General features: G+C 36.6%; 2 protein-coding genes across 2 annotated transcripts in view; one reads left to right on the top strand and one right to left on the bottom strand.

The window, feature by feature from the left end:
* Positions 1-730: 730 nt before the first annotated feature.
* cnga4 (cyclic nucleotide gated channel subunit alpha 4) lies at positions 731-9,375 on the bottom strand. Its single transcript, XM_051709381.1, has 7 exons — positions 9,254-9,375; positions 9,010-9,111; positions 8,584-8,690; positions 5,457-6,126; positions 3,909-4,068; positions 3,584-3,749; positions 731-1,347 (listed from the first exon to the last, which is right to left on the bottom strand). The coding sequence occupies exons 1-7, from the start codon at positions 9,373-9,375 to the stop codon at positions 731-733; spliced, it is 1,944 nt and encodes a 647-aa protein (XP_051565341.1).
* Positions 9,376-10,181: 806 nt separating this feature from the next.
* The window catches only part of LOC127447477 (FHF complex subunit HOOK interacting protein 1B-like), a 33,292-nt gene continuing 18,531 nt past the window's right edge, over positions 10,182-24,942 (top strand). Inside the window, exons 1-2 of the mRNA XM_051709379.1 lie at positions 10,182-10,309; positions 23,853-24,321. Of these exons, the coding sequence (XP_051565339.1) occupies positions 24,193-24,321 (129 nt within the window). The 5' untranslated portion in view covers positions 10,182-10,309; positions 23,853-24,192. The remainder of the gene's footprint in view (positions 10,310-23,852; positions 24,322-24,942) is intronic.

The following is a 24,942-nucleotide window of genomic DNA, read 5'->3' as shown; positions in this document are numbered from 1 at the left end:
ACTACATTATATTGACATATGACTTTTCCAATTGAGGTCTCATTCACAGAATCACAGTCAGATAAAAACAACAGTATCCCACAGAATATAGTCGCCAGTTAGAGCATGTATTTATCATACGGAAAATGCTTCTTGTTATTATCCTCTGGCGATTTCCTGCGTTTTGATAATATTCTGGACAAAGATGTGGTGAGGTGAGAAGACTTACAAACAATAAGTGGTATGACGTTACACCACAAGAAACAAGTTTTTTTTTTTCTTCCATTAAATCTTTCCCCATAAAATGAATTATTTTAAAAATGTAACAGGCATTTACTTCAAAATACATACTGATGTCCATGTTTAGATAAACGTACTGTAACTGTGAAAGTGGGGTATATGCTGCCACCTGGCGTCTGGTTGCACGGCTGGACCTAAGCAGAAGCCAACCATTAGTAGCACAATGTAGCCTTGATCTCCAGATTTTTGCTGCACTTAAGGCAGTATAGGCCTACATAATGAGGGATTATTGTATGTTTTTATTAGTAGTTATTTTTCTTATAGCTGCTACAGATGAGTCAGTTGTCATTGCATCACATTAAAAAAATCCCAATGCTCTCACATTGTAATACACTTTCCTTTAATGTACCACATAGAAATACATTCATAACGGTACAGATTGTCTTTTGTATTCATGTCTCATGCATAGTATGGTATACAGAAATTTTGTACATACTTATATATTGTTTACCTACTTTCCATCTCTTTTCTTATCCTGATGTGTTTCTTTTTTTATTACTCCTTCCTCTGTCTCTTCTTTCTCCTTATCACTTGTCCCTCTGACTCCCTTCTCCTTTTTTCCCAGGCTCTCCTCTCCTCCATCACCCTCCCCTCTCTCCCCCTCTATCATTGGCTCCTCTTTATCTTCCTTCTCTCCTTCCCCTTTCCCATCTCCAATCTCCCTCTCTTTCACTTTTTCATGCTCTTCCATCTCTTCCTGTGCACCCTCTGCCACAATGCCTTCCCACTCTTCAGTCTGCAGTTCCAGTTGTACCACTCTGTGCATCATTTTGCGGGCACTTGACTCCAGTTCAGCTATTAGGCGAGCCAGCTTGGTCTGCAGAGTCTCCAGGCTGGCCTCTAAGTGCTTCACCTTGTCCTCCGTTTTCTCCACCTCTCCCTCTCCTTCATCCATCTCATCCAGCATACCCATCTTCGTCAGGATCTGACGACCCTTTTCCTCCAACAGGCGCTTGGCAGCAGGGAACTCAAGAAGGGTTTCAGTCAGGTCCTCTTTGGACAGGCTGAAGAGATCAGAGTAACCAATGCTGCGAATATTAGCTGTTCTTCTGTTGCCTGACTTGTTACCTGCATTTGTGAGAGTTGAAGGAATAGTTCACCCAAAAATGAAAATCATTTACTCACCCTTATGCCATCCCGGATGTGTATGAATTTCTTTCTTCTGCTTAACACAAACAAAGATTTTTAGAAGAATATCTTATATTTATCTGTTTCTCACCCACACCTATCATATCACTTCTGAAGATGGATTTAACCACTGGAGTCATATGGATTATTTTTATGCTGGCTTTATATGCTTTTTGGAGTGTCAAACTTTTGGCACCCATTCACTTGCATTGTGAGGACCTACAGAGCTAAGATATTCTTCAAAAAATCTTAATTTGTGTTCTGCAGAAGAAAGAAAGTCATACACATCTGGATGGCATGAGGGTGAGTAAATGATGAGAGAATTTTTATTTGTGGTTGAACTATCCCTTTAAGATAAATTTGAGATATACAGAGAAAGTGAGATTGTCAGTAATTGTAAATGTTACAATTATGTGAATCATTATGTGTTTTAATGTTGGTCATTTTGCTTCTTTATTTTTTTATTTTATTTATTTTTTTGTGGCAGCCATGATGTTTTAAGGAATATTTCACCCAAAAATTTACATTTTGTCATTATTCACATTTTTCTGACCCTGTATCATTTTATTTCTTCCATAAAACACATTCCATATCACGGGAGCAGATGGTGATTTATAAATCCAAGCTCCAAAAATGAGAGAGAGAAAAAAGTTTGCAAGTACAGAAAACAGAAGCTTGGACATTTTGACATCTTTTGTGTTTTAAAGAAAATCAAAATAAAACAAGATTGAAATGACAAGCTTGACATTGAGGCGAGGGGTATGGGGTGGTTGAGCTCAGTCGATAGCATCTGTTGCATAATATTGATTACCACAAAATGTATTTTGACATGCCCCTTCTTCCAGTGTTCCAGTGAGGCACTTACAATAGAAGTGGATGGGGTCAATCTGTAAATGTTAAAATACTCACTGTTTCAAAAGTATAGCCACAAGACATACACAATATGTGATTTTAGTGTGATAAAATCACTTACTAACCTTTTATATGTTTTATACCTTATAGCCAATTTTACAACTTTGTTGTCATGACGATATAATGTCAACAACCCCTAAAACCCTAAAATTACTGAAAAAATTACGATTTAAACAACTTTACAGCTCAAATAATACATGAGTTTTAACAGAAGAATTAAAATAAATTAATAAATTTATAAACTTTACATTTCTGCCTTTAAACCCTCCAAAAATTGGCCCCATTCTTCCATTGTAAGTGCCTCACTGTAATGCTAGATTTTTGCTATTTTAAAGAAAAGGAAGAACAAGTCAAAATAATTTTTTGGGGTAATCAACATTATGCCACAAATGCTGTCGATTGAGCTTAACTTATATTGAACCCCGAATATTTTACATCACTTATTTTTTCAAAGCAATTAAAAGCCTTGTTTCTGCTCTGGAACCATATCAGTATTTTAACACATTATTAAATGTACATTTATATTTATTCATTTAGCAGGGGGGTTTAGGAAGAAAGAAGACATTACATTTGTAGGATTTTGTCAAGTGCTCACGGAGATGCGTCTTTAGATGTTTCTTAAATGTAGTTAGAGAATCAGCTGGTTTGCTGGAGTTTGGAAGGTCGTTCCATCAGCGAGAAACCCCAAATAAAGCACCAAAAAAAAAAAAAAAGCTATTTGTGCCTCTGTGAGATGGCACCACAATTTTTTCCCCAATTTGGCATGCCCCATTGCACAATAGGTCCTCGTGGTGGAGTAGTGATTCGCCTCAATCCAGGTGGCGGAGGACGAATCTCAGTTGCCTCCGCGTCTGAGACCGTCAATCCACGCATCCTATCACGTGGCTTGTTGAGCGTGTTACTGCGGAGACCTAGCGCGTGTGGAGGCTTCACACTATTCTCCACGGCATCCACGCACAACTCACCACGCGCCCCACTGAGAGTGAGAACCACATTATAGTGACCACGAGGAGGTTAACCCAACGTGATTCTACCCACCCTAGCAACCGGGCCAATTGGTTGCTTAGGAAGCCTGACTGGATTCACTCAGCACGCCCTGGATTTAAACTTTCGACTCCAGGTGTGGTAGTCAGCATCTTTACTTGCTGAGCTACCCAGGACCCCCCAAGATTTTTAGATTTGAATTTCATTTGATTCCTATTTACCATGTTGTTGGAAATACTGTATGGATTCTTGTAATACACTGCCCTTTAGTGTTTCATACCTTTGATATTCAGGATACTGATTTCTCCAAAGAAGTTTCCCTCCCCTAGGACAGCAAACTGAGTGACTCCATCATCTGCAACCACTGCCAGCTTCCCTTCTTTAATGATGTACATCTCATGACCTACATCACCCTTCTTGCACACATACTCTCCCGGGCTATACACCTATAGAGGATAACAGTGATGAGATTATCTATGATTTAAAAGCAAAAATGCACAGTTAAAAAATAATAATAATTTTGCTATGCCAATGTACAACATGAGAGTCTCAGTTCAACTGACCGCAGTCTTTATATTCTTCAGGTGTGCCACCTGTTTTCTAACCTGTGGGGTGAGTTTGAGCACCAGCTGCTCTAGCAGGCTGTTCTCGCAGTTCTGAAAGATGGTGACCTTAGACAGGGTGGGCAGGTGTACGCTCACGGCAGTTGCTGTCTGCAGTGTGATTGGAAGGTGTTGAAGAATCTCATTCTCCCGAGTGATCTTTCTGTTTCAGAGAAGACAAGAGATTTGAGTAGAAATGAACAATAGATTTAGGAATGAGATGGCCTAGTGGATGACTTAGGGAGGGTAACTCAAAGGTTGTAGGTTTTAAACACACAAAGGTTGATCCATGAACAAATATGTACCCTTGAGAAGACATTCAACCTCAGGTTACTCCAAGGGCACTATACATAATAACTAGTTACTGAAGATATTATTTAGTGGCCCCAAAAATGAAAATTCTCTCATCATTTACTCACCCTCATATCATCCCAGATATGTATGACTTTCTTTCTTCTGCTGAACACAAACAAAGATTTTTATAAGAATATCTCAGCTCTGTAGGTCCATACAATGCAAGTGAATGGTGACCAGAAATCCAAAAGCTTAAAAAGGAGATAAAGTCAGCATAAAAGTAATCGATTAGACTCCAGTGCTTTAAGCAATCCAATTTAAGCAATCCATTTGGTTTTGGGTGAGAACAGACCAAAATATAACTCCTTTTTCACTGCACATCTTGACAGCAGTCTCCTTGGTGATCATGATTTCAAGTTCAATTACACTTCCTAGCACTTGATGCATAGGAAGTGTAATCGAGCTTGAAATCATGATCACCAAGAAGACTGCTGTCAAGATGGACAGTGAAAAAGGAGTTATATGTTGGTCTGTTCTCACCCAAAACCAAATGGATTGTTTCAGAAGACACTGATTAAACCACTGGAGTCTAATGGATTGCTTTTATGCTGACTTTATCTCCTTTTAGAAGCTTTTGGAGTTCTGCTCAAAATTCACTTGCATTGTATAGACCTACAGAGCTGAGATATTCTTCTAAAAATCTTTGTTTGTGTTCAGCAGAAGAAAGAAAGTCATACATATCTGGGATGATATGAGGGTGAGTAAATGATGAGAGAATTTATATTTTTGGGTGAACTAATCCTTTAAGCCACACTTAAAATGAAATATTTGAAAGTAAATATCAAACCAAGTGGCATTTATTAAAAAACTAAAAATAACTTCACTAAAATAAATTTGTTGGGTTAAATTATACAGATTAAAACAATAAATATACTGTATAGGTAGAAGTATTTGGACAGTGTCTGGTTGTTTAAATTTGTGGAACATGTACATTAACTGTGATGAACTACACCTGTGCTTACTTTGCTATGTACCTGTGTGAACTTGAGTGGACTTCATACATCCATTAAAAATGACCTTGGAATCAGTTGGTTAAAAGTAATTTCAAAAATGGCTAAAAGTGAAATTGGCATTGGTTTGCAGAAGCCACTTGGTTTGATTTTGTTAATCTATACAACATTCATACACTTTTAGGCCTACTTTCCAAATACTTTTTTGGGGGCCCACTTACTCTTGTAGCCTAATAAGAAGACCCACTTGTTGATGTGCAGATGCTGGTACCAGTCGTTGACTCGTTTCTGGAGTTCTTTGCTGATTTTCCTGCTGCGCAGGTAACCCTTCACCAGCTCGTGATTGGGAAAGAACACGTTGTCACGATCACGCAAGCTTGATATTACGTCTCCCATGCTCCCCACTACTGAAGCAAACACCAGCACTGCGATTAACATGTCAGTGATCAGAAAAAGGTACTCTTCCTCACACGTGGGCGGCGGAGTGTCACCCACTGTGGTAAGGATGAGAGTGGAAAACCAGAAGCTGTAAAAGTACTGGCGTCTCGTGGATGCAAATTCAGGGTCGGAGATGTTGGGATAGACCCATTCATCCATACCAAAACCTAGGTAATTAGAGAGAGAAAAGTAGATACATGCGTTCCAGTGGATAAGCACAAAAATATACAGCATCAGTTTGGCGACGCGGAAGGTGTTCGGATAGGCCGTGCGCGTTTCCATGCGGTCCAATGCTTCATTCAAGCGGCTTGTGCGCAGAAAGCGATTGACCCGAACTAGAGGTGTGTGGATTCCCAGCTGCAGGTAGAGCAGATCAGTGGGCAACAAGGAGGCGATGTCCCACTTGAATCGAGAGGAGCGCAGGTAACGCATCTTCAAACGGGACAAGTCTCGCACCAGGATGCCCTGCTCCAGAAAACCTGTAGAGGGCAAATTGATTCTCATAGTTCAATCCTCAGTTAGACCTACCGGTATAAGTGATAAACTCGATTGAAAACGCTGAAGGCTATTGTAATTTAGCATGTTACACTCATCAGATTAATTTAATTTCTGCAGTGAAACAAGAACAGTACAGTTCTAAATTAAATGGGGGAGATCAGGGTTGGTTGGCTTTAGGCGTTGGTTCAGAGTTTTCCAGTAATTTTGTAATTAATTTCACAAAAATGTAATATCTAAATTATCCTCTTGACATGTACTGATTGAATTTGTCAGGGCATTTAAAGGTTAAAATCTTTTAAATGAAGACAACTTTTCAGTTTATGTCAAAACAAAAATTAAACCCATCTGCCTAAAATGTTATAGAAATATTCAAAAGAGATTTTGAAAATATAATCATTTTAGTGATGGGTATCAGTTATGTGGGGTTGCTTGGCACATTGACTTTGGTGTTGTTGGCACATTGGCTTAATATTTCCTCGAAACCCGACAAAATTTCACAATTCTCCAGTTAACAGAGTGTACCAATGATATCAAAGATTGGATGGCTAGAAATTTCCTTCTACTCAATTCCGACAAAACAGAGGTACAAATTATTGGACCAAAAACCTCTAAAAATAAGACGCTAAATATAATTGGACTCTCGATGGATGTACTGTCACATCGTCTTCTACAGCGAAGAAATTAGATGTTATATTTGATAGCTATCTGTCCTTTGAAAACCACATTTCCAATGTTTGTAGAACAGCATTCTTCCATCTCAGAAATATTGCTAAGATACAACACATGCTCTCTGTTTCTAATGCCGAAAAACGAATTCATGCGTTCATGACCTCAAGACTAGATTATTGTAATACTTTACTGGGAGGATGTCCTGCAGGCTCCATAAATAAACTTAAGTTAGTTCAAAATGCAGCAGCTAGAGTGCTGACTAGAACCAAGAAATATGATCATATAAGCCCAATCTTAGAATTGCTACATTGGCTACTTGTTCAATTTTAAATGTTAAATTACTTATAACTACTTACAAAGCCTTGAATGGTCTACTGTAGCTCCACAGTACTTATGTGACCTTCTATCATGCTATATTCCATCATGTTCACTAAGATCACAAAATTCTGGCCTGTTAATAATACCTAGAATATTAAAATCCACAAAAGAAGGTAGATCCTTTTCCTGTTTGGCTCCTAAACTATGGAATAGTCTTCCGAAGATGGTTCGGGACTCAGACACTCTCTCTCAGTTTAAGTCTAGACTAAAGACTCATCTTTTCAGCCAGGCATACACCTAATTTATCTATCAACTCATAGTTATGCTGCATTAGTTAGGTCTGCCAGAACCGGAAACACATCTCATGTTCTATAATCCTGTTTTAAAGTGATTGACATCTACGCTAATATTATTCTATTTGTTTCCCTGTCTTAACCTCGGGATGCATATGCCGAGGTTACCAGAGCCTGCCAGATCCAGCTCTGGTCTTGCATGATGTCCAACTCCGGTCCTGTCTTACTCCGGTCCTGCCTGATGTCTGATTCCCACTACTACATGTTGCTGAGTGATCACGAATAACTGCACCCTGTGCCAGCCAGAAATCACTTCAGTCTACTACGATGGACTTCACAGAGGATGAACTGATGCCAGCACTAACCGTGCACTGTAATGACTTGAAGACATTACTAAATTACAGCTTTTTCTGTTGAAACATAATTTTCTGTAAAGCTGCTTTGAAATTATGTGTGTTGTGAAAAGTGCTATACAAATAAAAATGACTTGATTTCACTTGACTTTAGGGTTGGTTGGCATAAGAATGGATAACAATTCATAACCTTCCTACGCACCATTTACAAACTTAAAACCTACATACACACATAACATAAAATCATGTATTATAATAATAAGAGAAAGAATAATAATAAATATTATCTATGTTATTATTACTACTACACACACGGTTCAAGCCAGACCAATGATACAATTAGTTCCTATTGTAATGAAAAATGTTTTACATTAATACAAGTTTGTATAAGTTAAGATTTATATATTTATACTAGTTTATATATGTAAAAAGTGCATATTAATCCCACACAATAAATTGATAATCTATTATTCATAATCATATTAATAACTAATAATTAATTAACAATATGTTTTTTTTCCTGTGTTGCTTCTCTCTTGTTACTAACACTGTCCCAACCAACCCCATTGGGCCACAAATGCACAACATAACTTTAGTCATTAATTAACCAAAATTAACAGTTAATATTTTGAAACATTTAACATATTTTTTTCAACTAAGATCTTTACCTTTCATTTGCACCTAGTTGGGCTATTTTACCGATTGTTTCACCAGAGATATTCAACAAAGAATGAAAAGTGTGCCAACCATCCTCAGTTTCCCCCACATGCAAAGGCAATAAATAACTGACAAAGTGTACACTAACCTGTGCGAACCCCGATGACTGTGTCAACCACATAGATCAAGTCACAGATATAGTCCAGGGTGAGCCATGTTGCCAAATACATCTCCTCAATGTCATAAAAACATGTCCTTTTAACAATATAAATAAATGTTTTAAAAATCAGTACTTACGTTAAGGCAGGCAAGGAAAAGGACTACTATTTCATTAGCAGTTACAAATTAACCACTGTTAAGACTTGATAGCAGCACTTTATCTATTTATATGTTTATACATTTGGAAAAATTTTAGAATTAAAATGGTTAAAAATGTCCTTGTTAATGGAACTCGATCAACCCTTTTCATCATTCGAATCTTTAAATGAGATATTAAAAAAATATTTCTGGAATTGTATAAGTGGTAACAGTAGCTGCAAAAAAGGTACCCCAGCCTCACTTGACATTTTCCCACCTGCATATTATGATGACCCAGTTGTAGCAGATAGGGAGTATCATAATTTGCAACCATGTGTAGTAAAACTCTTCAGATGGATCTACTACCCATTCCTTCCAGCTGAGAGATTAGATTTAGAACAGGGCATTTTGTGTTAGTGTTTTCATTCTAGAGCAACAGTACTTAAATTTAAGTATCAACTTCATTAGAACATTATAACATTATAGTAAAACATGTAACGGCAAAATACTTTAAGACTCACTTTATTTTTGGAGTTGCCTCTTTCGTCTTCTCATTTGATTCTTGTCCCTTAGTCTCTTCCTCTTTGCCATCCTTATTCATGCGTTGCCATGTGAAAAGCCTTGCCCAGCGATTCATGTTCATGTATAAGCTAATATTTACAAAACTAGAAAACAAAATATGTATATATATATATATATATATATATATATATATATATATATATATATATATATATGGGCAGGTGAATATCTAACTACTTTTCAAGGAGCCAGCAATTAGCACTTCAATATATCCTTCAGACATAGTGTTTCAAATACATCTACAAATAGTCATATCTGTCTAGTGGGTGGCAAAAGGTGTTTGAATTTTCTAAACTGATGAAGGAAACAACTATTAGCTCTCACCACATAACAACAAGCAACCCCACCCATACAACGCAGGTGCTATGTGATGCTCATTGTCATGGCGACATTTCTCCAGAGAATCTACAGGTAAGCTGTTTCCACCTGGCTCGGCAATCTAAAGACTTCTAAGATTAAATGCACACTTTATGTCCTTGATGGTTAACAGATATATTTTGGCTGACTGAGTCTTTGGGCTTACAAACTTGGACATTGTTTTTATCATTGTTTATTGACATTTTAACTATAGTTATATCAATCAACGAGCTCACTATCTCGGTGAGGTAAAATAATAATAATAATAAATGCCCCTATGCAGTGATAGGGAAAGCGTATTGTCAAAAATAAGTCACCACCTGGTAGCAGTATAGTTAACAATAGAGCTTAACTTATGAATATTAATTACGTAACATTTCTATGTTCCCAAGGAAGGTGGAGTAACGTCAGCGTAATCACATTAATATTCATAAGCAGAACAACGGCGTTCTCTTTAAGCGCACAGGGTACCGCCCTCAAGTGAAACGTCACAGCGTCCCGTGCGCGTAGGTGTGTCCGTAGAATCTAAGGAGAAAGATGGCTGCGGGACGAAGGGAGAGGTTGACAAATCTCAGATTCGCTGTTTGAGAACAGACAGTTTACGGCGGTGGACGAAGCGGAAAACTGACCTCACCTGTGTAAGTGTTTTTTTCCCTGCTTTTAACGGTCGAATCTCTCCATGTGGTGTCGTCGCAGTTCGTGTCCCTCTGGCCTCGCGAGCTGAACGGACAGCGTCAAATCAAATCTGACCCGACGCGAGCTCACTGTGCGGCTAACAGTTAATCTCCACATAGATGAGAGGACTACTTCATAAATAATTGCCAGCGAAATGAAATGTGTGTATTCCATATTAACAACAAAAACGTTGGAAACGTCAGGCATTGGATTGGTGTTATTCCACTTGACATTAAACATTAACGACATAAAATAACTGTTCTCTCTCGTGAGCCAACACTTCAACGACTGGTGTGTTTAAAACGACACACCACTGTGTGGGAATGTGTGGGCTGTGACACTCATATGTACGTGGAAATGAGTGAGTTGTGGGAGCTGCAGTGAGATGTGAACGCGATATTGTGACTGACAGCTGGTTAGGTATTTGTACGTCAACTTCATGGTAAGAAGCAGTAAAATGGTTGTATTGTGTTGTGTACTGTGCTTTTATAAGAGAAATCTGGTTTTTGACCAGTTTTTGTTTCGCAAAATTGTGAACAGTATTTTGTTACGTGGTGTGGTGATGCCATACTTGATCACTGATGTTGCAATGGAAGGTTTATGTTAAGTGGTGTGGGGGTGCCAGGCTTGACCAGTAGAATAATTTTTTTCCCCCCATAATTGTGCTGTCAAAAGCAAATCTGTGACTCTAAATCCATCTTTGGAGTCAGTGAGCATCATTGTACACTAACCACTGTTCTTAAAAAGGTCAACCCACGTGTGATTCATCTGTAACAGGTCCGTAGTTGTGATGGTTGAATGCAAGCTCTTATGGATATGATTCTGGCAACTGGATTGGGTGGCATGGGAATGGAAGATGTTTCTTTGAATCATTTGAATGTTATTATAGCAAGGCAAAAGTCTTGTTCTTGTCTTACCTACCATTCCATACCTTTTGTTGGCCTTGGTTAGCCATAAAACACTTGAGCCATAAAAACCTCCCTTTCTGAAGACTGTGCATGCTCATGACGTTGCTGTATTTATCAGCAAATGTAAGGATAGACAGAATTTAAGCCTCTTGATGAGCCTTGTTTTTTTATTTTATTTTATTGGTAACTGGGTTGAATATATGCTCCAAATTTGTGAAAGGAGATAGATGCAGGAAGCAAATCAGAGAGTTGGGTAATTGCAGGGTAATTGGTGGAAATGGTAAACATATAATTAGGGCTGGGTATTGATACAGATTTCCCGATTCGAATCCGGTTCAGAAGCTCTCGATTTGATTCTGATTTTGTTTCTTTATAGATTCATATGGGTATATTTTAGTTATAATGTCACTTTTGCTTACATTTGAAAGAAATTATCTTCCAGCTAGTGCTGCTAATTATATAGGCGACCTTCTAACTTGGTACAATATGAAAATGTACATTTTACTAATTGTATTTTATTAGTTTTTCATCATTTGGGTCACATTTTAGCTTTTTTTAAAAAAAAATGAACAAATCAGTGTATTTAATCAGTAAATGTGATGTTATATTGCATATATTATATTTTGGTGCATGTTTATTGTTTTTTAGTTGTTTTTAGTACAATTTGTTCTATTTACAGGTATTTACGTTGAGTTGTTGAACACGTGATAAAAACCGGTACTGTCTCTTTAAGAAAGACGGCATTTCCGTAAAGAGTGTCTGTAGATGAGTACATGTTCATGGAGAGACTGGAATTGCATTATCTTTTATGTACTACGAATGATTAGAATGAAATGTTATTTTTTTGTTGTTTTTGATTAGCAAATTACTGTAGAGTAGGGCTGAACGATTTGGACAAAAAATTGAATTGCGATTATTTTGAAAAATATTGGGATTGTGATTTGAACTTCGATATGATAAACAAAAAACGTGTAATTCCTTTTAACCGAAATTAAACCATGTTTTGCCCATGCTTTAATGCCAACCAGAAATATTGTTCTAGAAAGGGTGTTCACACTTGAACAGCCGTGCACATAGGCGCAGCACAGCGGGCAGTGCGTTGAGACTATTTATTTATTTAATTAAATCGTAGACCTCACGGTTTGAAAGTCGCACTGGGACATATCACGATTTCGATTTTATTTCGGTTAATCGTTCAGCCCTGCTGTAGAGAAAAGAAAGGGTGTTACAAGTATAGTGGCGCAATGCTGCCACGTACTTGTTTTGTTTTTTCTTCACTCATTTATATCATAAAAACGACATCTTTTCTCGTAATAACGAGATAGTTGTGACATTAAAAACGACATCTTTGTAAAGACGCTGGCTACCACCCCTGGAGTTCGCTAGTTTGAATCCCAGGGTGTGCTGAGTGACTCCAGCCAGGTCTCCTAAGCAACCAAATTGGCCCGGTTGCTAGGGAGGGTAGAGTCACATGGGGTAACCTCCTCGTGATCGCTATAATGTGGTTCGTTCTCGGTGGGGTGCGTGGTGAGTTGAGTGTGGTTGCTGCGGTGGGTGGCGTGAAGCCTCCACACGCGCTATGTCTCCGTGGCAACGCGCTCAACAAGCCACATGATAAGATGCGCGGGTTGAAGATCTCAGACATGGAGGCAACTGGGATTCGTCCTCTGCCACCCGGACTGAGGCGAATCACTACGTGACCACGAGGACTTAAAAGCACATTGGGAACTGGGCATTCCAAATTGGGAGAAAAACAAAAAAACGACATCTTTTCTCCTAATAACGAGATACGACATAAAAACAAGATTTTCTGTCGTTTTAGCGAGATGTTTTAAGCATCTCACAAATTAACTTAGGCTACGTATCACTGTTCATGTCCCAGCCCACCAGTTACAGTTCAGTGTAGGCAACTCAGTGGTAAATGAATCCTACACATACATTTTTATTTAGTTACATTTTGTGAAGTCAGCATGGATTTTGGGATTTTTGTCCAGAATCACCAGGTTTTAGAGGAACTTATTCCCAAAAATGAAGATGGACAATGTTTTCTGAACCTTCTTAGTGTAAACTGCAGGCCAAGGTGTTTTGGTGTGTTCGCAAAAAGGACAAGAATATAATGTGTTTTATAAAAAAGATATGATAGTGTAAAATCGTAAAAGTAGCTATTTTAATGACAGTTAGAAAATAATGCAAGAATTTAATTGAACAGTTATCAAACAGATCATGTTACAAATGATTGCATATGATAAATATATTGAACGTGTTTATGAGAGATTGTTCATCGTTTGTGCACTTCACATCAATTATTCTTTAAACAACGAATATATACAGGTGCATCTCAATAAATTAGAATGTCATGGAAAAGTTCATTTATTTCAGTAATTCAAATCAAATTGTGAAACTCGTGTATTAAATAAATTCAATGCACACAGACTGAAGTAGTTTAAGTCTTTGGTTCTTTTAATTGTGATGATTTTGGCTCACATTTAACAAAAACCCACCAATTCACTATCTCAAAAAATTAGAATATGGTGACATGCCAATCAGCTAATCAGCTCAAAACACCTGCAAAGGTTTCCTGAGCCTTCAAAATGGTCTCTCAGTTTGGTTCACTAGGCTACACAATCATGGGGAAGACTGCTGATCTGACAGTTGTCCAGAAGACAATCATTGACACCCTTCACAAGGAGGGTAAGCCACAAACATTCATTGCCAAAGAAGCTGGCTGTTCACAGAGTGCTGTATCCAAGCATGTTAACAGAAAGTTGAGTGGAAGGAAAAAGTGTGGAAGAAAAAGATGCACAACCAACCGAGAGAACCGCAGCCTTATGAGGATTGTCAAGCAAAATCGATTCAAGAATTTGGGTGAACTTCACAAGGAATGGACTGAGGCTGGGGTCAAGGCATCAAGAGCCACCACACACAGACGTGTCAAGGAATTTGGCTACAGTTGTCGTATTCCTCTTGTTAAGCCACTCCTGAACCACAGACAACCTCAGAGGCATCTTACCTGGGCTAAGGAGAAGAAGAACTGGACTGTTGCCCAGTGGTCCAAAGTCCTCTTTTCAGATGAGAGCAAGTTTTGTATTTCATTTGGAAACCAAGGTCATAGAGTCTGGAGGAAGGGTGGAGAAGCTCATAGCCCAAGTTGCTTGAAGTCCAGTGTTAAGTTTCCACAGTCTGTGACGATTTGGGGTGCAATGTCATCTGCTGGTGTTGGTCCATTGTGTTTTTTGAAAACCAAAGTCACTGCACTCGTTTACCAAGAAATTTTGGAGCACTTCATGCTTCCTTCTGCTGAAAGATGCTGATTTCATTTTCCAGCAGGATTTGGCACCTGCCCACACTGCCAAAAGCACCAAAAGTTGGTTAAATGACCATGGTGTTGGTGTGCTTGACTGGCCAGCAAACTCACCAGACCTGAACCCCATAGAGAATCTATGGGGTATTGTCAAGAGGAAAATGAGAAACAAGAGACCAAAAAATGCAGATGAGCTGAAGGCCACTGTCAAAGAAACCTGGGCTTCCATACCACCTCAGCAATGCCACAAACTGATCACATCCATGCCACGCCGAATTGAGGCAGTAATTAAAGCAAAAGGAGCCCCTACCAAGTATTGAGTACATATACAGTAAATGAACATACTTTCCAGAAGGCCAACAATTCACTAAAAATGTTTTTTTTATTGGTCTTATGATGTATTCTAATTTTTTGAGATAGTGAATTGGTGGGTTTTTGTTAAATGTGAGCCAAAATCATCACAATTAAAAGAACCAAAGACTTAAACTACTTCAGTCTGTGTGCACTGAATTTATTTAATACATGAGTTTCACAATTTGAGTTGAATTACTGAAATAAATGAACTTTTCCACGACATTCTAATTTATTGAGATGCACCTGTAAATATAAATGCAATCCAGTGTTTTGTCAAGCATTTAAATGAATAAAAGTACAGAGGCATTGTAATGACAATATATATATATATATATATATATATATATATATATATATATATATATATATATATATATATATATATATATATATATATATATATATTTTTGGTTGACATTTTATTTGCCACTTAATAAAGTGTGCAATAAATAACATTTTTTAAATTCACAACTGTTAAAGCTATATTGTACATTGATATTTCGATGCATTTTATGAATCTAAATGAACTTACTGAAATATTTTTGCCTACTTTTAAGATTTATTTAATTTTTTACAAATTGATTTCTCAATTCAATTTGATTTAATTTGGTTATGAAATTGAAATGTGTAAATCTTAAATTTTGTAGTGAGAATTTTTTGAGAATTACAGCTTAACACATTAACAAAAGCCAAAGTCAAACCGTTCATATGTTATTGTTTACTTCCACATTGTAAAATTCCTGTATGGCTTAAACAGAGAAGAAAATAAATGTTATTGATTTCAAATAACTGTGCCATGCTTACACTGGCAGCCAAAAGTTTGGAATAATGTACAGATTTTGCTCTTATGGAAAGAAATTGTTACTTTTCACCAAAGTGGCATTCAACTGATCACAATGTATAGTCAGGACATTAATAACGTAAAAAATTACTATTACAGTTTGAAAAATTTTTTTTGTCAGAACTTCTTAAACTACTTCAAAGAGTTCTCATCAAAAAATCTTCCATGTGCAGCAATGACAGCTTTGCAGATCCTTGGTATTCTAGCTGTCAGATTGTCCAGATACTCAGGTGACATTTCACCCCACACTTCCTGTTGCACTTGCCATAGATGTGGCTGTCTTGTCGTGCACTTCTCACACACCTTACAGTCTAGCTGATCCCACAAAAGCTCAGTGGGGTTAAGGTCCATAACACTCTTTTCCAAATATCTGTTGTCCAGTGTCTGTGTTTCTTTGCCCACTCTAATCTTTTCTTTTCAATAGTGGATTTTTCTTTGCAATTCTTCCCATAAGGCCTGCACCCCTGAGTCTTCTCTTTACTGTTGTACATGAAACTGGTGTTGAGCGGGTAGAATTCAGTGAAGCTGTCAGCTGAGGACATGTGAGGCATCTATTTCTCAAACTAGAGACTCTGATGTACTTATCCTCTTGTTTAGTTGTACAGCTGGCCTTACACATCTCTTTCTGTCTTTGTTAGAGCCAGTTTTCCTTTGTCTTTGAAGACTGTAGGATGAAATCTTCAGTTTTTTGGCAATTTCAAGCATTGTATAGCCTTCATTCCTCAAAACAATGATTGACTGACGAGTTTCTAGAGAAAGCTGTTTCTTTTTTGCCATTTTTTAACCTGATATTGACCTTAAGACATGCCAGTCTATTGCATACTGTGGCGACTCAACAACAAACACAAAGACAATGTTAAGCTTAATTTAACAAACCAAATAGCTTTCAACTGTGTTTGATATAATGGCAAGTGATTTTCTAGTTCCAAATTATCAATTTAGCACGATTACTCAAGGATAAGGTGTTAGAGTGATGTCTGCTGGAGACGGGGCTTGTCTAGATTTGATCAAAAATAACTTTTTTCAAATAGTGATGGTGCTGTTTTTTACGTCAGTAATGTCCTGACTATACTTTGTGACCAGTTGAATGCCACCTTGGTGAATTTAAGTACCAATTTCCTTCCGAAACAGCAAAATCTGTACATTATTCCAAACTTTTGGCCACCAGTGTACATGTTAAATTAATTTGCTGTTATTTACAGGTGTATATAGGCTGCAGAGTTACAGCTATGAACAAGTGCACAAAGTGGTCAATTACCGTAGGAACTGTCAGGTGTTAAGTATCATAATTTAGTTATTACGAGAAAATGTATCATTTTTATGACATAATATGTCATTAATATGAGAAAAGATGTTGTTTATATGACATAATATCTCTCTATTACAAGAAAAGATGTCATTTTTATGACATATCTCGTTATTACAGGAAAAGATGTCGTTTTTACAATATAGTATCTCATTATTACAAGAAAAAGATGTCATTTTTACAACAGTATCATGTTATTATTTTACAACATAATGTCTCATTATTACGAGAACAAATTTCGTTTTTACAACATGATATCTGGTTATTACGAGAAAAGATGTCGTTTTTACAACATAATATTATCACGAGAAAAAATGTTGTTGTTTTACGACATAACTGAATGAAAAAAATCATAAGTACATGGCAGCATTGCACCACCATATAAAAGAGACATCATTCAATGTCAAATTGGCTGCATGGATTTCGTCTTTGGACACAAATTACACGCAGCAACTTTTATTCTTAAAGGATCTTGCTGCTGAATACTCTACCACTATATTACACAATCACTGGTGAGTGAAATCTAAACATCAGTGTCAATTTTGGAAGCCCATCTTTGCAATAATTTTACTCGTAAATGCTGATGGCGTATAATGGGATATGAATTCTGTTGGTATTGTTATTTTTGGTTGATTCTATCTGCTAATATTTAACATACTACAAATTTTACATTTATTATAGCCTAGTTTTATATAGGCCACTATAAGAACTACAAAATGTTTTTCTTCTGTTAATGTTAGCACTGTTTTCTTTTAAAATTGCAGTGTTTATAGAAAAACATTCTCTTAATAATAAAGTAATGTCTCAAAGTAAGAGGCTAAACCTATGTCATAAACAACGTTTTATTTCAAGAAGTCTTTTTATGCAGAATATAAGTAAGGCCCTATAATTTCCGCATTGCAGAAAACGAGGACGGAATTGTGGAACCCAATCAAACATCGGAATTAACTATAAAACGTGGAATGTCACAGAATTTTACATATTTGGGATGAAATATAATGTATAAATGCACAAATTAAAATTGTGATATGTCCTAGTGTGATGATTTAACCACAAAAGGCTTAGATTTACAGTCTGCATGAGCTGCGTGCTTCAACAGTAAGTGAATGTAAGAAGCCACTGCTTATACACTAATCACATCATTAATATCACGTGCGCTCTGTGTGTGTATTAATAACATTAATTCATGTATTCACTGTGAAGTGCGTAGCACATGCAGACAATATATTTATATAATTAAATCATAGCCTTTTGCGGTTTAATAAGCACATTACTCCATATAGCGTACTGCTTTTCCGGAGCTGAGGAGTGAAGCCATCTGAAACATCCGGCCAAAATAAAAGCTCCATTTAATTAGACGTGTGAAATAGTAAAGTGTAATATTCAGTGTAGTGGTAGAAGTAGTAATAATAAAGATGATAATAATAATATATCAATAATAATTACATTATTTTTAAGCAATATCTCAAGCAAGAGTTTCATCACTGTTTTCATTAGTGAGGATTAGTGTAGACGGGCTTCATTTAAGTAAGGAATAATTGATGACGGACCGCTGAATTATTAAAAAAATAATGTACTCCCTGAGGTGGTAATGCGGCCACGACGCACCTCGGATATGCATTATTTTTCAATAATTCAACAGGCCAGAGTCCTGTTATTCCGCTTCCACCACGGTTACCACACCTTAAGACATCATTCAGGGTTTTATAGACATTTTCTGGTTTTCGTCAGTAAAATGTTCTTGCGAGTGGAATTACTTTCTTCTGCTATTGATTCAGCATCACATTTTGATACAGCCCAAGCCTTCGGAAAATTGCGCTGCTTGCGCTGCTTTACTGGAGCACTTAATGAAGTAACAAGGTAGAGTGTTTGTGCGCGAGCGCGTGTGTGTGTGTGTATGTGAAGTGAATGTGCGCGTGACCGAAAGTGAAAGACTGAAAGAATCAGAGATCGTGTGTTGGATTATCTGTGTTTACGGCTCTCATCAGCAGAAACATTGCTTCAAATCACCAAGATGTAAGTTTAAGTATACTTTTCAGTGTTTAGTTCACAACTGTTAGTAAGTTGCGCTGGCCTGTTGACATCGCTGTGTCAGGCTCACGAGTAATCTGTGTATGAGTGTGAATAAAAAAAATTGTGTGAGAGTCAAATTTATGGATGATTCACAATGTAATTTTTTCAACTTTTAAATGTACTCCAACATGATTCAAATTGCATGTTCTTTATCAGAATGCAAGGCAACCTGGTTAGAGAAATCCAAGTTCTTTTCATTATAGGAAACAAAGGTGTGCAAGAAAAATTTACAAATGCACCACAGGGGGAAGTTTTCAACAAAGTGTAAATGTAAAATAAATTAAAATCTATTAAATCCAGATTTTCAGAAATAATAGAATAAGAAATCTGCAAAATAATTCTTAGCCAGTGTAGGTATTCATTTTATCTAAACCAAGTCTATCTAGAAAGTTATCTAGAAATCTATCTATAAATGATCAAGTTTATCTAGAAAGTACTCATTGTTTATCAAACAATTTGTGTGTATATTCATAAACTCCTGCAGATAGAGATGTGATATCATTACAATTCAACTAGCAAAGTTTGTCAAAATGATAACTTGCCAAATATTGGCTGTAGATGCAGTACACTTGAAACATGTCACAGAACAAAGCAATAATTCGCGATCTATCTGAATCATCATGGAAAAAGGAGCGGCAGATGTTTCATTCTCCCATATATAGCCTCTCCAAGATTTGAAATGAAGTGCCCATAACTGTCATGTAACTAATTCTTTTTTTGGGTAAAAAGAAAAGAATTTGGTGGATTTACAACATATCTAACTATACACTGTTTAAAAAAAAAAAAAAAAAACTGTAAAATTTACAGTAAAATACTGGCAGCAGGGATGCCAGCCGGTTACTGTAATTTTTAGTGACCTTACTGTAATTGAATTACAGTTATTTACTGTAATTATAGATTACAGAAAAATACTGTATTTTTTAAATAATACAGTACTTTACCGGATGCATTTACCAGTTTAATGCTGTAATTTTTACATTGTATTACTTGATTGTGTGAATTTCTATTTTTGGAGGAAATACATAAAATACTGTATGTCCAGTATATTTTGCTGAATGTCAATTACTGGCAGCTGAATTTAAAATGTAAACTACTTATTAATTACATAAGGTTTGCCATCTATGTTGTATAGTAACTTAATTCGGTTATTATTTCACAAAACATATATTAAAAAAACCATGTGCAATGTATTGATAAATCTTAAAAAACTGGTCAAAATTGAAAATATAAACTTTCACATTCACATACATTAATGGACACTATGTGAGAACATGGTCCTAAAAACAATGCAAAGTTAATTTTGTACATGAAATATTTTTTTATTCACTTCACAACTTCCCATATTTGCCAACATGGCCCTTCAAACAAAACAGAAATATAAATATAAAAATAAATTGATCAACATGGTCATCATAAAACAGTTTCAGATGTCACAAAGACACAATATTTCAACACTTCATGAACAGGCCAACATGGCCAAACAACAAGACCCCAAGTGAGCTAAACTAACTAAACTGCTAAACTTCTGAACAAGAAAATGGAAAATGCTTCAGGTCCAGATCCTGATCCATCAGAGGGTCCAAGGAGTGGCTAGAAATATTGAAAAGAACAAAGAGGACAATATATTACATATATTATAAAAAATAAATAAATTTTAAAAAGGGACCATAGATATAGTTAGAGGGATGATAGATACAGTTAGAGGGATGATAGAGGGATGATAGATACAGTTCGAGACGGATAGAGGGATGATAGATACAGTTAGTTTTTTTTATTAGATTTTTTTATTGTCTCTTCAATATGTCTTGAGTAATGATAGTTTGTGGGAGTGTGTGTATGTGGGACAGTGTATATGTGTGTGTGTGTGTGGGAGGGACAGTGTGTGCATGCAGTGTTTGTATAATGGGGATGTATTTGGTTTTTAGTGTAGTGATTGCAATATTTTTTTGCAAAATCTCGATTTCTCGATTAAAAAGAAAAAAAATCTTGTCAAAACGCACATTTGAAAAACTGCCCAGCCCTACTTGCACATATTAAAAGTTATTTAGGATAATTTAGAAACTGTTGTAAAGATCAAGTCACGGGTTTGCAGCATTAGACATTGTTTGTCATTTTTATCTGATGTACTTAACCAATGTGTTTGTTTTAACTGATTATTTTGCTGTGGTAGACTGTACAGCTCTTTGAAATAACTACAATAATTTGGTGAAGTGATATTGAACCGTTATGCGGTCAAGACCTGGGACTACTTCATAGCTGTGCGTTTTTAATTGAAAAATAATTGCAGACCTTAGAATGTCTGTCAACCAATCAGAATCAAGCATTCAACAGACCCATGATATATAAAAAATAATGTAATGGTATGTTGAAGAGTAATTGTTCTGTTTTCATGTGATTAAAATTCTATGAATTAATTTTATTAGAGTTTTTTTTTTTTATTATTGATAAAATGTAATTAAACTTTAAAACCCTGAATTTGATGGGATGGAATTTGAGAAGAAAATAAATAGATTTTATAAGGCCCTATATAAGGAAATGTCTTTCAAGTTCTACAGCATAACATTTGTGTGCCATAAAGCCATGCAAACTTTTGTGCTGTGGTGAAGACAAACCCACTCTAAGAATTGACTACAGGCAACTTCAGATTCCTCTGTCGTTAACCTTTAAACTCTCTTGCTTTGTCTTTCCACTAACACATACACAAACTTCATATTGATTCATATAGACTCATTGTGTCGAGGTTTATATCCCTTCAGCAAATGCTTCAGCAGTCCTTAACTCATTTCAGTGACAGAATGACTGAACTTTGAGCTCTTTATGATTAAAACACAAGGAATGAATGTGACCTGCAAACATGCCCTCTCTCTCTCACATACACACACACACTCATGGAGGATTCAGATGAAGTTAGTCATTTAGTTTCTGATTCATGTTTTCTTTGCAGTCATTCCTTCATTGACACATGGCAACTTGGTGTTAAAATGTATGGTCCATTTTGGAGGAAAAAAGAAAGGTTTTTGATCTTCTAATCTGCCACCCTACCATTAAAAGTGTACCTGTGTGCTGCTGAGACAGACACCTAGCTAATGATTCTTTCTGACCTCAAGGCAAGAAAGTGAGCCCTCTCCATTTGCTTGTCTAGTTCTCTCTTTTTCACTTCAACCGTTTTTGCCTGCTGTCTTACACTCACACCGTAATATAGGTCAACATGCAGAGTCATAGCTAAAAAAATTGTTTGTGAATTTGTCAGCAAGGAGAAGGGCCTTTGTGATGCAATTGGATGAAAAATGTCAAGGATATGTTTCAGTGGGGAATTAGTCATTTAAAATGTTATTTAATACAGTTTTAAAAAGTCAGGGCTTCAGTGTGTATCCAGTGTGTGGGTGCATTTCACATTCATCTGCTTTACTGAGAAAAATGTGTTTATGAGTCAGAACATCCAAATGCTTTTTATTTACTTCTCTTTAAGCATTTGCATTAGGCAATACCTTATGTGTGCATGTTTATGCTCACGATTAGTGGTCGAACGATATATCGCATTGGCCGATACATTTTCCTGTTTGGACGTTTCGTAAAAAAGTTTTCATATCAGTAAAATATACGCTGATAACGATATATCGGTGAAAGGCTAATATCGGCCGATAATATTGGCTGACCGATATATCTGTTAGGGCACTAATTTCAGTGCACATAATATGTAATATTATTGGTAATTGCATGAGTTCCACCAAAGCAGGTGCTGGTGCCACATTTTCAACTGGTCCTTTAAGGGCACAAATAAACCCTGATGTGGCCCAGGCAGAAATTGAGTTTGACATCCCCGTTTTAAACTATTCCTCCACCAACACGCGTTAATACGGGTCTGCCGTTGCGGAATCCTAGGGGATACACTGTGCTTGTTTATATGCATGATTTATAAGTATTTACATTCATTTTACACTGAAATATATAACAAGTGCTAAAATGCAAAGCTACTGTCTAAGAGTACCAGCAGTTCCGCAAGCGATTGTTTAATTTGAATGAGCCCATCGCACTAGGGCTGATCCGATACCAAACATTTTGTCTCAGTATCGATACTAAATTGATACTTCTGCAACAAATAAAAAGCCTTGGATTACTAATGAAATCACACAGAAAAGGACTTGATTAAAAGAACTGCATTAAGTTTAGCAGTTGCAAATACTGCATTTTCCATTAACATTTTTCTAGATTCCATGTAACCAGATACTGTCCCTAGGCATAACAAAAAATACTACTTATTATAAAGAAATTTAAGTTATGAAAACGGAACATTTCTAATTTGTCAGCAAATGAAAAATCATGTTTGTCCTACTTTTTAAATATAAGATATATTAAAATTTTTTTTTTTTTTTTTTTTTTTTTTTTAACACAATGTATTGCATACATTTACATTTATAATAGACTTCAACTTACACAGTATTTACACAAGAGCGTTGGACAAAATGTTGAATACATTTTTTTTTTTTTTTTAAGTAAAATGCTGTAGGCTTTTTATTTAATTAAAGAAATTAATTAACAGATCAAAATAGTAGTTGGTTAATAGAATGTATCTGTCCTTAACTTTGTCCTCTCTACCTCCCACAGAAATCCACTTTGACACTGAATGGCTATACTGTTTTTTTTTTTTTTTTTTTTTTTTGTACTTGCTGGTGTGAATATGTGTCATCAGAGACCTCTCTCCCACCTCTCTCTCTCCTTGCAGGTGTGTGTGGAGGAGTCTATGTCTCGGTATGGAGTATAGTGCCAATTGCAGACTGGATGACAGGGAGTGCCAACAAGCCTCACATGCTCACACACTGATCACTGGTGTACAGTGACTGTTGCTGGAGCCATCAGCAAGATTCCTTATTTTCTATGTTCTTACCTCATTAATTTCTTCTGTCAGGACTCTCTGTCTCTTGTTTTTGGACGCTTATTGAGACTTCCCCTACCCCTTTTCCCTCTTCTCTGCCTTTCATCTCCTATCCCATCTCTTCCCCCTTTATTCTTTCCCTCTTTCCTGTTGACCTCTTGATTGAATTTTGATCTACTTGTGAGCTAAAATGAGTTGGCTAAGTCGTTTAAATCCGAGGGCTCAGGGCACTCGGACCAGTCGACATGCAGCCCTGTCCAGCCCATGCACTGCTGACCCTGAGACTTGTCTTATGGTGTTTCAGAACCACTGGAGACAGGTGAGACATGTATAGCTTAGCACAGGCTTATTGTCTCATACTGATTGTGCAAATAAACTCCTGTGAACAATTGCAATCGCATGCAAATGTATCGAGTCCTGAGAACTGACTATGAAATACCACTGTATGCGTTTGCATAATGAATCGTTTTTGGGGTACAGTCATTTGTCTCTTTTAACAGTTAATGTTTTGGCAGGTTTTTTTGTTTGCAAAAACATACTTTTACTTCCCTGTCTTTTATTCCCGCCAATATTGTAGAAGTTTTGCACATCCCTACCTTTTACCTGCAATTTCTGTATTACAGAGTGACAGAATTGTCATATCAGACAAAACCGTTCTTTAATAAACTTTTCTTTCTAAAAAAAAAAGGGGGGGGGGTTAACACAGCTAAATATAATATCAAATCGCAATACTTACTGAATCGCAATAAACATCGAATCTGCAACTAAGTTTTGTTGTAATATAAAATGGGGGGTATGTGGCATTTCCCAGCACTACTGATTTGGTTAATAGTCACATATCAGGGATTAACATTAATGCTTGTCCACTTGTCCGGGACAAGTGGATTTTTGAAGGGCAATTGAAAGAGAATATGATTTACCCAACCGGACAAGTAGCCTG

This window comes from Myxocyprinus asiaticus, chromosome 10 (genome assembly GCF_019703515.2).
Source record: "Myxocyprinus asiaticus isolate MX2 ecotype Aquarium Trade chromosome 10, UBuf_Myxa_2, whole genome shotgun sequence".
NCBI classification, from domain to species: Eukaryota; Metazoa; Chordata; class Actinopteri; order Cypriniformes; family Catostomidae; genus Myxocyprinus; species Myxocyprinus asiaticus.
Note: the sequence above shows the minus strand (reverse complement) of the source record. Positions and strands in the feature narration are given on the sequence as shown.

Excerpts from the sequence above, each read along its gene's own strand:
- cnga4 (XM_051709381.1), bottom strand. The coding sequence starts at position 9,375 with ATGAACATGAATCGCTGGGCAAGGCTTTTCACATGGCAACGCATGAAT. Across the intron at positions 6,127-8,583 it reads AGTCATCGGGGTTCGCACAG|GTTTTCTGGAGCAGGGCATC; the intron begins GTTAGTGTACAC and ends TGCCCTCTACAG. Across the intron at positions 3,750-3,908 it reads TGCTCAAACTCACCCCACAG|GTGTATAGCCCGGGAGAGTA; the intron begins GTTAGAAAACAG and ends TATCCTCTATAG.